The sequence below is a fragment of the Zonotrichia albicollis genome, chromosome 3 (assembly GCF_047830755.1).
Source record: "Zonotrichia albicollis isolate bZonAlb1 chromosome 3, bZonAlb1.hap1, whole genome shotgun sequence".
NCBI classification, from domain to species: Eukaryota; Metazoa; Chordata; class Aves; order Passeriformes; family Passerellidae; genus Zonotrichia; species Zonotrichia albicollis.
Window position 1 is genome coordinate 59,576,815 of NC_133821.1, and position 13,331 is coordinate 59,590,145.

At 40.3% G+C, this 13,331-nt stretch overlaps 1 protein-coding gene across 5 annotated transcripts in view; it reads right to left on the bottom strand.

Annotated features, from left to right (window-relative positions):
* The window catches only part of GRM1 (glutamate metabotropic receptor 1), a 182,555-nt gene that overhangs the window by 11,425 nt on the left and 157,799 nt on the right, over positions 1 to 13,331 (bottom strand). For 2 of the 5 annotated variants that reach the window (XM_014268600.3, XM_014268599.3), the window contains exon 9: positions 269 to 349. The exons of the other annotated variants lie outside the window; for them this stretch is intronic. In XM_014268600.3, the coding sequence (XP_014124075.1) occupies positions 289 to 349 (61 nt within the window). In that variant the 3' untranslated portion in view covers positions 269 to 288. The remainder of the gene's footprint in view (positions 1 to 268; positions 350 to 13,331) is intronic. 5 annotated transcript variants of the gene reach the window in all.

The window sequence follows — 13,331 nt, forward strand, 5'->3', positions numbered from 1 at the left end:
AAAGAAGATAAAATTAGTACAAGAAAGAGGACATATTTGCAAAGTTGTAGGCATTTAGAAATAAATGTAAAATCTTCAAAAAAATTATTCAATGTCCTCTTCATCACATCTGGACAATGTTTAAAGTATTGTGTGAAACAAGGGGACATAAGCAAATTTCCCATATTTAATGGCATGCACCACATTTGTCCCATCATTAGACATGATAAACCAATGAGAAAAAGAAAGCAAGGGGTAAAACCACTCTTTGTCATGCAGCTTCTCTTACACATTCACTGCAGGGATTTTTCAAAGCTGCACATGTGCCGACGGACACTGGCTGGTGGGCGAGAACTCTGGCTGCCTCTTCCTGAAGATTGAAAAGAAAAACACACCCAGTGAGTGGCTATACACGTGCACACATGGTGGCTATACCACTCAATAGGTGCTTGTCCCTGACCTATGTCTGTGGATTTCCCATTTTTCATCTTCTTGTCACCTCAACCTCCACATAGCTATATCTCCTTGGCTCCAGCACAATACTGGTTAAAATAGATTTCCATGGTGTTCATTCTGCTTCCTGTGCTGAGCCTTGATGCACTTTTCATACCAGATGGCAAGGGCTGCTGTGTATCTAGCTGTCAGAGGAACTTCTCCCCTGGTATTCTCAACATAGGATGAAATGATGAAAAAAGGAGCATCTGCCCCTCACATCTTATTTACAAAAGAATCACCAGACGTTTTTGCTGGTGTAGTTTTTAATATATACTCAGCTGCTGCTTTTTCCTTTGTCTCTCTTCTCCTAATATGCTTTTTTAAATGTTTCTTTTACTTTGGAACTCTGGCTGAATAGTCACTAGCTTTCATTTTATGTGATTTCACTGCTGTTCTTCTTTTTTTTTTAAAGGAAGCATTGGGTTTATTGAGGTAGACACAAAATGAATAGTCTCCTAAGCACTCTATCTGCAATGGTAATTCAATATAGAATTGCAGATTGCAGTTTGGGCTGTTAATATAGGATGATTTCCATTTAATTTTTCTTTTCTTCCTTGCCCTGTCAAGCAGATGCAGATTCTCATTTGTCTTCCCCAGTATCAATAAAAATAATATACACACAAGCACGTGCTTTGACAAAACTCTCAGGTATTTTTGCACATGAAATGTATCACTGAATTTCTGAAAAAAAAAATTAAAATAAAATAATCATTGTATTGCAAATAAAATGCAAATAGAAATTCAGCATTTCTCCCCATCAAACAGTCATAGTGCATGCTTGGCAGACTTCTGTGTACCTCCAAATGACAGACTCATGGATGGTCTGTGCACATATTACATACTCAGCACATGAGCCCAACAAGCCATTCCTCTCACCATGTAGGAAAAGCACAGGAGCACAGCATGATGTACACAGAACACATGCATACCCATTTGGGAGCAGTAGATGCCTTGAGATGACTTCTGAACTATTATGAATAAAACACAAATAAGACATTCTGCTGAGCAATTTTGCCAACCTGATTACTTTGAAGCCTCTAGAAAAATTTAATTCCTTACCAGGTTGTAATGGAATCACTGAGATTTGAAAATTTAAATGTGATCATGACTAGAAACTTATCTAGCATGCTCTCTCCTCCACCCTATTAAAGGCACAGGGATTATTAGGCTTCTGATTAGACAGAATATTCAGCATTTCTACAGTCTTCCATTTTTTTAATCAATTGAGAGAATAAGAGCTTTCTACGTCCTGTGCTTTTTGTTCAGTCACAGGAGCTGATTTTACAAAACAAGTAGTGACACACAGTTGATTATCTGAGAAAAAAACCCAGAGCTAATTGTGTTTCACACACATGTGTTGCTATGCACTCAATGGAGGGCACACAGCTACAGACAGCCCTGCTAGGACCATGGAAAAGGTTTTGTTTCACAACATGGCTTGGAACTTGGATCTCTCTGAGTCAACAGGCTTTGGCAGCCATCATTCCTCAGCTGCTGCCATTTGCTGTCACTTACGGGTTACTTAGCTGCACCCCCTTTGTGCTTCTTCTGACTCATCTATATCCCTGTAGTGAGCTCAGAGCAGTTTGCTCTCCAGGCTTTGGGCATTTCTTGGTCTTGTTATGAAGTCCTCCTAAGTGAAAGGAAGAAAGAAGCCTGCTTCCTCAAGCAGTTCAAAATGCCTCAAAACATGTTCAAAATACCACAAACTCCTCTCTTACTGGGATTACAGTTGTGCTGCTCAGCCAAAATCAGACACAGACATTGCATCTAGTAGAGTTTGCAACCCCCAGATGCCTGGCCAGGTTTGCATTCTGGAAATTGGTTTGCATTGTTGTTGTTAAAATGCTGTCAAGCTCCATCAAAGCAGTGGTCTGACTTTTGATCAAGGTCAAGGGTGATCCCCACACGGTGATGCACAGCATATACCTAGCAGAAACCACCTAAATCTTAGGGTTCATGCTTCAGTAGAATTTGAATTTATAGTGAAATTCAGATTTATAAAATGGGAAATGTAGTACATGTGTTGATAATATTTCAGTGAATTATTTTCCAATTATCAAGTCAATGTCAACTGTGTAAATATTAATAAACACTTTTGATGCATTGAATAAGAAGTATCCTTGTAGGCTTTCTTTTATCTTCCTAGTAGTGTGTGCTAATATTACAGAGCTGTGATTCAGAATTAATGCCCAGATCTCTATACCTTTACATTTTTTCTTTTATTTTTAACGATGGCAATGTATCCCTGCCTCTTTCTCCTAGCCTTGAAGGCAGTAACAGCACTTCACATATATTTCTGTGGTTATAAAACATTAGATACTCTGCCCATCTTTACAATATGAGGATTAATGAGTTATTTTGGGGGCAGCCTTCTCAAGGGTAATTCCTGCTGAGTAGTTATCTGTATCCTGAGCCCAGAGGCAGGATGGATCTTCTGTGCATTTGAACAAGGAGCTGGCATGCCATCATGAAAGTGTCTGAGTTGCTTTATAAGGAACCCCTGGGTGCAATAAAAGAGAGTCTGGCAGAGGAAGCAGGGTGGCAGTGCAGAGGGTTCCTGAAAGTGGCTTAATTGCTTTACTTTATGTTCTTTGAAGCAGAAAAATGCTTCTGGCTAGTCATTCAAAACAGGGTAGGTAACAAGCCTGTTGAAATCTGCAGTGAGGAATATAAAGCATCAGAGGGAAGAGTCAGTCTTGCCACCATTTTTCCTCTTAAGTGTAAATGAATCATCCCACGAGGCAAACAGCTGTGTCAGGATTATAGGAAGTTTAAATTCCTATCTGCAATGTTTTATATCTGTGCAGCTGTGAAACTAGAAACATTCACCTTCTGCTCTGGAATTATCCCCTCTGCTCAATCAGACTCTCAAAACAGAATGAATCTATCTGGTGCCCAAGAAAACTGAGATGCAGTACACTGTGCTACTTATCATTTGAAGTCATGGTCAGAAATCCCCCTCCCTAGGTGTACTTCAAGGTGTAAAAAATCTTTCTCATGCCCCATGTGAAAAAAGTACAGAACAGCCTATCACCAGAATTTGTACAATCTCATTTGAAGCAACTGACCATCAACATCAGGAAAAAAGTAAAGTGGGGAGGATATACAAGGGAAGTTGAGTGACAGCCCTGAATAAACTCCTAGTTTTTAAGAACTTTATATATATAGCTTTAGTACAGGAAAGGAGAAGCCTTGTACCATAAACTCTTGGCACACTGCCTCACATTCAAGAGTGGTTCCTGCTCCAACACTCAGACTGGCTGCCCTCTGCACTCCCAAGGAATATCTCAGCAACACCAGAAACTTTCTGGCCTGCATTTCACCTCCTCAGTGCTCCAGCAGTCTGCAAGGTGACTGGGAAGGTAAGCAAACCTCATCTAATGAACCAGACCACTGAAGTATTCAACTAAACTCTCATCCCAGAGCCTCATGCCTCTCCAGTTCTAGCATCTTCCTAGGAAGAAGCATGGTCCTCTTCAGATGTTTGTGTCTTTAAAAGGTCAGGTTTTATGTACAGTTGTCATGGCTGGATCAAAAGATATCTACAAAAAAAGAAGCAAGGTCATGTCCTTTTCCTGTAGGATGAGAAGTTGAATTTTCAATGCCTTTCGCATGACCAAGGACCTGATAAAAGATTTCTAAGCCAATAGAAGTTAGGAAGATGGACAGATTCTTGGTACAATTTAATTTTTTTAACACAAGGCCTGAATTACAGTCTAAGTGATGTCTGGAAATAATTGCTCTGGGTTTAAAATTAATTATGCTAATCAATGGCACAGGGACAAGTTTTGGAGAGAAATGAAGAGCTGTGGAGCAAAGAGCAGTACGAGTCCATAGGGTTATTCACCCTCACCCAGCAGAGTGAGGCATATGGGTAATTATCACCCAGAGAGGACTGAGAAGCAGGAGGGATTTCATGGCACATGCTTTCTGTTGAGGTGTGAGCATCTGCTGAAAAGGACAGAAGGGTCAAGATCACCAAGGAGAACATAATCTCAGAAGGATGCCCAGAAAGACCTGGCACTGAGCTGGACAGTGAAGATGGAGCATAGGCTGTGTGTACTTCAGTCACCCCAGGGCAGCAGGAGCCAGCTGTGTGCTGGGGGGGTGCTCTGGCCCTCCCCAGTTGCTCCCTTCTGCTGCTCCACCTTCTCCTCTGTGTCAGCACAACCCTTGGTGCAATTATTCAATCATCTGGCAGGGAATGACAGGGACAACTAATCTAGGTCACAATCATGCCAGAAAGAGAAAGGAGAAAAAAAACCCCCTCTTATTTCCCAATTTGATTTCACAGCATGGCTGTCCAGATTCTTGTCCCTGCATTGGCAAAGTGATGGCATGGGATAAAGGAAGGCTTTGAGTGTCAGTTCTGGCTTAGAGCAGTTTAAAGCATTTGTGGATTTACAGGCTATGATAGCCCAAAGTAGCTGCAGGAAAATCTCTTGATTGTCTGCGATGGTGGCAGGAGAGATTTTTGAGATAACTTATATAACACTAGGATTAAGAAATGTACACAGCCTTATGTTTCAGAGGATATGAGAAAGCAAAGGAGGGAGGACTGCTCCCTGGCTGGGGAGCACAGAGATGCCTGGGGCCACCCTTTGTGCTCCCCCAGAGCCTGCAGTGCCCAGGCACCCGAGCCGTGCCTGCCCACCCACGCAGTCCCTGCCGAGCCCACGAAGGAAGCTGCCAGGTGGGCATGGGAGCCTGCGGCTCAGCGGGGCTGGTGCCACCCACACCCTCATCTGTTCGCTGGGCACCGCCTGCATGGGCTGTGCTGCCCGGGCTGCACTGTCAGGTGCAGCTCCCTGCCAGTCCCTGTCAGCCTGCCCAAGGTAGGTAATCCCTCTGTAGGGGTTTCTGCAGACTGTGGGATTTGCTTTCTTTGGTTTGATTGGTTGTTTCCTGGGTGTGTTGGCTATCTGGTTAGTCAACTTGTCTGGGGGGCTTTGAGATGCAAAAAGTATGAGAAATGTGAAATAAGACCCAATTTCCAGACAATCCTTTCTCTGGGAAGGCAGGGCTTGCAAGCCAGCCAAAACAGGCTGAATGGAACCATCTGAAAATTTGGGTTGTGCCAGGAAAATAAATGGCCAGAAGATAACATTTAAAAAAAATCCATTCAAGTAGAGGGGAAGACCAACAAGAGCTCTAAGTAAGTGTGTGAAGATCCTGGCTTTAACACAACAAGGATGAGGAAAGATTAATAATGCTGGGTCAAGAGAAGGAGGATCTACTAACTAGAAGGTGGTTTGTAGATGGTTATTTAAACTGAACCTGGGATTCTCTGGGGCTGATCAGACTGAAATTGCAAACACCAGCAAACAATTTACTAGCAAGGAGTTGCTATAATCAGATCAAGGGGCTCTTGTTTTGATAGAGTTTATGATCAGCTTTGACATCTCTGGCTGTGGTGCTGCAGCACAGCTGTGCTAAACTAATAATTTGCTGCTGAAGGGGACAACTCTCACCCCTGATCCCCAAACTATGGGCATCAGGCACAGTTTCTCTGGTGCTGACATTAGTGTCTATTTGACCATGAAATCTGGCTCAAGGAATCCAGCAGACAGTAATTCATTTTCTTTTCTTTTTTCCTCTTTGTAAGGATAGTTTTATAGGGTGGAAGAAAGCCACATCTTGCACACCACAAAAGAAGAACCAGAGAGAGCAGAGAAGGGGAAGCAGCTTAAGAAGAGATAAACTGAAGCAGTAAGCTAGAAAGGGTAAATTATCTATAATGAACTAACAAGAAAACTGGTTTTAGTTGTCAAGTGGGCTTGTAAGTGACAAATTGTGTGATTGCTTTCAGCCTGCACAATTGTTTGGTGTTTACAGTGATAATGACTTTTAACCTATGCTTGTCAGGTGTGGGAGGCTGAATGCCAGAGCACATATATGCTCTGCAGAATTAGTTGACTTGTTATTTCAAAATTAAATAGTCTCTTAACAACTTTGGTGTGGAGGTAGATGTTATATTGATACAATATATTTTCAACCCACACTGAAGGTGGTTTCTTAGAGTCTTTTGGCACAGGAGAGAACCTAGCTTCTCATGCTGGCCATGTTTATTAGTGACTCTTTGACAGTCTATTTCTTCTGTGTGGTGGAGTCGGTGCTACAGCTGTATGTTGGTCTGAAAAGCCTAAAAGAGATCTGACAATGAATGACAATAACATTCAGAGTCCTTGAAGCACAGAGGTAAGAACACACAGAAGAGAGGGCAACATGCTCAGATCTCTGCTCTGGGTGTGAATAGTTTTCAGTGTGTTTGAGACAAAGGAAAAACAGAAGACAAATAAAAAAAAGCATCACTCCATACTAGCTAAAAAAAAAAAAATCAAAAACCAAAGCAAAAAAAAGCAAGTTGCCTGACTCTGAATGTTGTTGTCATTCATTGTCAGATCTCTTTTAGGCTTTTCAGACCAACATACAGCTGTAGCACCGACTCCACCACACAGAAGAAATAGACTGTCAAAGAGTCACTAATAAACATGTTGGAGGGATAGATCTTTAGCAAAGACTACATCCAGATTTTGGACTGAGTAGTGCACCAGAAGTTAGTCTATGCTTTGCCATATCCATAATATCCATATACAGGTATTTGTAAATGAACATGTCTGAATGTGCAGATTTTATTTCTAAAAGGGTGGAGAACCATACGCACCTACATACTCACCCTTAACAGAGACAGACTGTCTTCTCTCTCTGGAGATGGGATTCATTTGTGAGTAACAGACTCTGGCTAAAAATCAGATTCTTTTATGCCATGTGATCACAATATCTGCAGTTTGTCTTGTGGTGTTTTGCTTTGTGAGGCATCCCTGAACAAAGGGGTGAGCACATCACAAGAAGGGATAAACTCGGTGGACAAGCCAGAATGCAAAATGCCTTTCACATCAGTGAAAGAGAAGGCGTGCAAATTTTTTCCCCTTCTTGGGCTCCTATGTGCCTCTTATGTGTCCCTAAGCAAGGAAAAGGATTAAATAAATAAGCAGTAGTTCTGCATTTTCCATTAGTAACTTTGCACTGAATTGCTGGGATGAATCAAAAGTATTTTTGAGATGTCTTAACTTGAGAAAAAAAACAAACTCCAGTATTAAGTGTATATAGATGTCTATAATACTTCTGCTTTTTTACTGTGTTGTTCTTATTTATAAAGAATATCAGGGATCCACATGATACCCTTCAGTACCCAAATTTTTTCACCCCTAAGCTAGCTCAATGATGTATGAAATCACAAGGTGGCTCAGAGACCCCTGCAGAATAAATGCTTGCAGGACACCCTGCATGTTTATTCTAGCAAGTATTTTTATATGAATTATCACATGTTTGTTCAATGTCACAGCTCTCAGTTTCTGCTGAGGTGAGGTGACCAACAGTGGCATGGGCTGAAACATCTCACTTAGAGAATAGAAAGGAAGTAAATTGCATTCTTCTCTTAAAAATTGTTAAATTGACCTCTAGAAGACTTGTATGTTCTTCATTCCATTTCCATTTTACATTTCAGAGCAACACTCACACACAACATGGGTGCGGAGATTGGTTCTTTTCCCTAAGGGTGTGTTTATGAGAGTTGGAATCTGATTTCTATATGAAATATAAAGAACTATCCTGGGGTTTAGGCGCTTAACTGGATGTAACCTTCAACACCTATTTATGTATCTGACACTCTTTAAAGGCAAAGTTTTCCTCCCTATTTCTCTCACAGAGACAATTGTAACCGAAACAATGTGTGAGTGCCGTGCTAAGCAGATAAGCAACACTTGCTTATCCCTACATGGGAACACAATTGTTTGTATCACTCACTAATGAGTTGATGCCCTTTTGCAGCATCTTAACTCGATATGAATAATGTATACGAGTACCAAAATAAAAGGAAATGTAATAAGTGATCCAGTCAAGCAAGAAATTAAATTACGAGTGGTGTCCTTATTCCTGTGGTTTATGCCAAGAAAGATACTAGTTTTCCCCAGGATTTCTGTAGTGCTGCCTTTGCTTCCCCTTGGTCAGGAAGCAGAGATTGTGGTACATAACTGCAAAGCTCCCCTCTTATGTGACTCTGTATCTTTCTGTCATTGTGCTTAAGTATTAATATTCATTAAACAAAGCTGCCTGGTGCTACAGCAGTGCCCCCAAGCAGAAAAACATTTTGTGATTCAGCATCCTGAGAGCTGTAAAACAAGAGGAGGAGTAGTAAAGTGAAGTTCTCCAGCAGTCCTTTGGCAAGAACCAGGCTGGACTCAGGGACTGTGCCTTAGACATATGTCCTGTCAAAATCTCCTGGGAGAACAAAGTTGTGCCCATCCCTGAAAATACTGTGGTAAAACTGCCACGGACTGGGAACTTCTGAGAAAAGGAGGAAACTGCATAGAACCTTACACAACAGCCCTCTCATTTAAAGTAACCTGGACGTAAAATGTGACTCTGGTGATCAAGGAGCAGAAGTCTGGATGGGAAATCAGGGTGTAGGTAATGTATCCTGTAAACTTATTCAGTATATGGATTTTGTCTTAGGAGGGTTTATCCCCACTGTTCTTTCTGGGAAGTCACTGCAGAACTTCACAGCTTTTTCCAAGTTATTTCTCCCAAATGTAGTCTCAGGCAGCCTCTGTTTGGCTGTGGAAGCAAGCCCAGAGGACTGAAATTAAATTTCCAGGCCTTTTGATTTTGCAAACATCCCAATCATAGCATGTATTTTTGTCCACTTCTTCTCCTCATTTTGTTTTAAGAATGTCATGTGATCAGCTATGCATGAGCTGGAACTCTCTTTAGCTGGTATAATTTGCAAGGAAACCTTTTACAGTGCTTTATGCAGTTATGCCCCTTATTTCTCATTAGAAGGATTAAAAAACCCACTATCACCAGACTGGTTATTTTGCACATATACACCCAGATAGACAATTTGGTGTATAATTCGGTATATACATATGCCATGCCAGGTTTTTCAATAAGTATGGGGTTTAGTAGTTATTTAAATGAGAAAGTCTTTTATCCCTTATTCTGTATTTTATTTTTGGTCAATGGCCAGAACTAGAATATATGTGTATCATAATCCAATGCAAATTCAAGGCTATGGAAGACAATATTAGATATAATTAATAGATCAAATTTAACAGAGAAACCCTGCAACAGGGCTGGAAAGGATTGTTATTGGAATCTTAAGTTTCACACTCCCCCGTTATTTTGTGTTTCTTCAGTTCTTTAACTTTGGTTAAGGAGTCTCTTTGGAACCACGTAACTGTTCTCTGAGAGTTTTAAATCAATATGGGAATTTCACTTAAATCAATATACTGACAAGGACAGCACAGCTTGACTGGGTTTGTTGTATTTTCTTACATGAAATTCACATCACATCCACAAGAGAATTGGGTAAGAGCTGTTACATGTCACAGTGCTATGTGTCTGCAAAATCTTTCATGGTTTAAGAGCAGTAAACAGCCCAGCAAAGCCAGCAAACACCAGCTGCTGAGAGAGAGAGAGATGTTTGGCATTAAAACCTACAGCTATCCTTTGTGAGCAAGCAAGAGGCTTTCCCAAAAAGGCACTGCAACCTCAGAAAAGGGTGGAGAATTACACTAAGTACATTTGAGAGATCTGTGGCCCAGGGGACTGGATGCCTGTGACAGCAGTCTAGAAGCATGGACTGCTGAAAAGTGTGAAAAAGATAAATTACATGTTTAGAAGTACTTTAAATCAGCTATTCATTCCTAAAGTCAGACAGCTGGATGCAAAATAATTAAATGTAAATATACTAAAATTATAAGGGAAAAGCACATAGCCTATGCATTAATGTGGAGTCCTGGCCATTCAGTAAGTCTTGCTAGTTGGCTTCCTTTTAACTCAGATTTTGCTACATAATGTATATCGACAACTAAATCCTTACTAAATCTGATTCAAAATGCACTAAAATGGTGTCCAGACCTGGGGTTTCAACCATAAATTTTAAAATAATTCAGATGTGAAGACTGAGGGAGCAGATAAGCATCACTGCCAGACCTGGAATTTATTATCCAAAGACACAAAATGAGCTTTCTCTCTGTGACAACCCCCTACAGCACTCCTGGAGAAGGCATTTCCTGAACCCTCATAAGAATCAGCATCTAAAGTGTCACTGTTTGGTTTTTTCCTTCATCTAGTACAGAAGGGAGCATTACTTCCTCAGGGAAGGATCATTCAGGCACTGTAAAAGTGTCTTTCTCTTCAAGCTCATTGACCCTCATAGACCAAAATAATTTTTGAGACCAAGAAGAAGGATAAAAATCACACCAAGATCCATACACAAATGTTTCCCTCTCACATCTGGAAAAAATAAAAAATAGATGCAAAAAGCTCTCCTAACAAATGCTGCTATGCCATCATCCTACAACAGCCAGGATCTTGTAATACCTTCAAGCAGCAAACGAACAATAAATGTTCCCACAAAGCTTCAATACAAGCAGCAGATATCCCTCTCTCTTCATCTCTCCTGATAGAGCTGCTCCATTTTTTTATACATATTTAAGTATTCATTTGACAAGAGGGAAAGGATGACAGTTGCTTGGTACTGAAGACACTCACGAGGGATCCCTCAGACCCAGATTCAAGCTCTCTCACAGAATTATACCAAGTATTTCCCAGGGGTCTGCACCACAGTATTTTTATCTCTGTTCCAAAATACTGCTGGACAAGAACACACAGAAAAGAGACTTGCCCTGGACAGTGCACAATCCAGTTATAAATCATCTACCTGGGAAATGAAGGAGATGCTCTTAGCCTAAGTGAGCACTTTAACTATTGGGGTAAGATTTCCTCATGATTTCCCAATGTCTTCCTCTCTCCATGAGAAAAAATGTCCCCCTGTCCCAGGGTAAATACTTACCAGCAAAGCCCAATTCTATGAAGTGTTTTGAAGGGCCAGAATTTTCTGGTAGAAAACATATATATTCCACTGAAAAATTCCCAACCAGCTCTATGGAAAACAGCACTGGTTGTAATTGCTCCTGGTTTAACTGAATCAAAGTAAGAGCAAGATCAAACCCCCGAGACTGCACGTAGCATCTTGAGAGCACAACAGATCAGTAAAGGCAGTGTGCTCTGTTATTTATGTGAACACCAGTGTTACTAAGAAATTTATTTTCACTGAAACTCTGTTGGCAATTCAGCTGGGAGAGATATTTTTCAAGATGACTTTTTTGACCACTATGTCAGCACCAGAGGCAGCTGAAGGGTTTGAATTGATTAATTGATCCTGTGTTAGGAGACTTCCCTGGTTAATTCTTTTACTCTACTTTAGGAAGGAGAAAGGAAGAGTGTCTCATCTTGCTCTAGTCCCCAAGCTATACTAGTTAAAGTAACAGCACAACATTGCATGGAAAGGCTTTATGAAGGCTTATATAAGTTTTATCTGTCCTTGTAAATGAAAAACAGTTTGCATTTTTAAAACTAATTAAATTTAACCCTGTATCTCCACACAAATTTAATTTAGATGGATGCCCACTTTTCTGTTTAGGAATTGGAATTCAATAGATTAAGCAGAGAAGAGATTTGATACAGACAGGAAAAGAGATGAAAACTGAAAAGCAGAAAAAGAAAAACAAACTAAGAAGAGGAAGAAGGCATAACAAGAAGATAGCTTAATACATCTAGAAGAGAAATCTTCTGAGTGCAGAACTGCTGGCCACTTATAGACAGAAAAATGTGGCCACAGGGAGACACTAATGAAGATTCTAGAAACAGAGCAAGATACTTACAGAATTACTGAAAACATCACAAATAAATCCCAGATTTTGATGTTTGACAAACAAACCAAACCAAATATAAAAGAAACCCACCCAAAACCAAACAAAATCAAAACAATCAACAAACAAACCAAACCAAAACCAAACCACAAACAAAACTACTGAAAATCAGTCTGAGATCATTCCTGTGGGCATTGAGCATGTACCAGTAGCTGTAAGTCCTGTTTCAGGAAGGACCTGATTACACATTTGAGTTATCTAAGTGCTTCCAAGGCTGCAGCAAATTCTTTTTCCTTCTTGATTTCCACAGTGACTCACTTTTTTATTTGTGTTGTCACAATGCCCTCAGAAACTTTGCAATGGACTCAGCTAGGAGATAAAAAACTCGCCCAGATCCCTGAAATTACTTCTTGTTTTGCCTTGTGACTTCATTTCCAAAGCTTCATGTTTGTCTATTAAACCTCTTTCAGTTCTGCATGCCCGTGAACAGAGCTGTCCTTTTCCATCAGCAATCCCAGGGTGCCTCTGCACCTGAGCTGGTTTGGGTGAACAACATGCAGTAACTGCACAAGAGATTTAGGACAAAGGTGGGAATTTGGCTGTATAAAAGACATGGAGGCTTAACCTGAGGGAAAAAAAGGCATATTAACTAGGTATGGAGCTTTTAGTTTAGAAAAGCAACTTAAAACTCTGTAGACCTTTTTTGCTTTGTAACACTCATGCAGGCTTAACATAGAGGTCGAGAAAATCTTACTAAAATGATGTAATAAATTGATAAAAATCTCAGGTAAGCCCTGTTGAGTTTTAAAGATGACAATGATGAGGGAGAAGCTTAACTTTTATATAATATTTTCTCATATTAAGATTTGTACTCTAAGCGTATCACATTGTGATCTTTTAAATTACTTTTTTTTTAAATAAAGGTAGAAGAAGAATAAGCAGAACAGAGAATTAGTTATTAAATCTGTCACGACCTAAAATATTCAAAAGTCCTCTTTTTTTGACAGGCATAACTTAAAGAAACCAACATTGTTAGCCAAAACCACACTGCAGGGACACCACACTAGTTTCTTACAGATGTCTGAGTCCCTCTTATTTATAACTAAATAAGAGTCAGAGGAAGGTGGATCAGGCTCC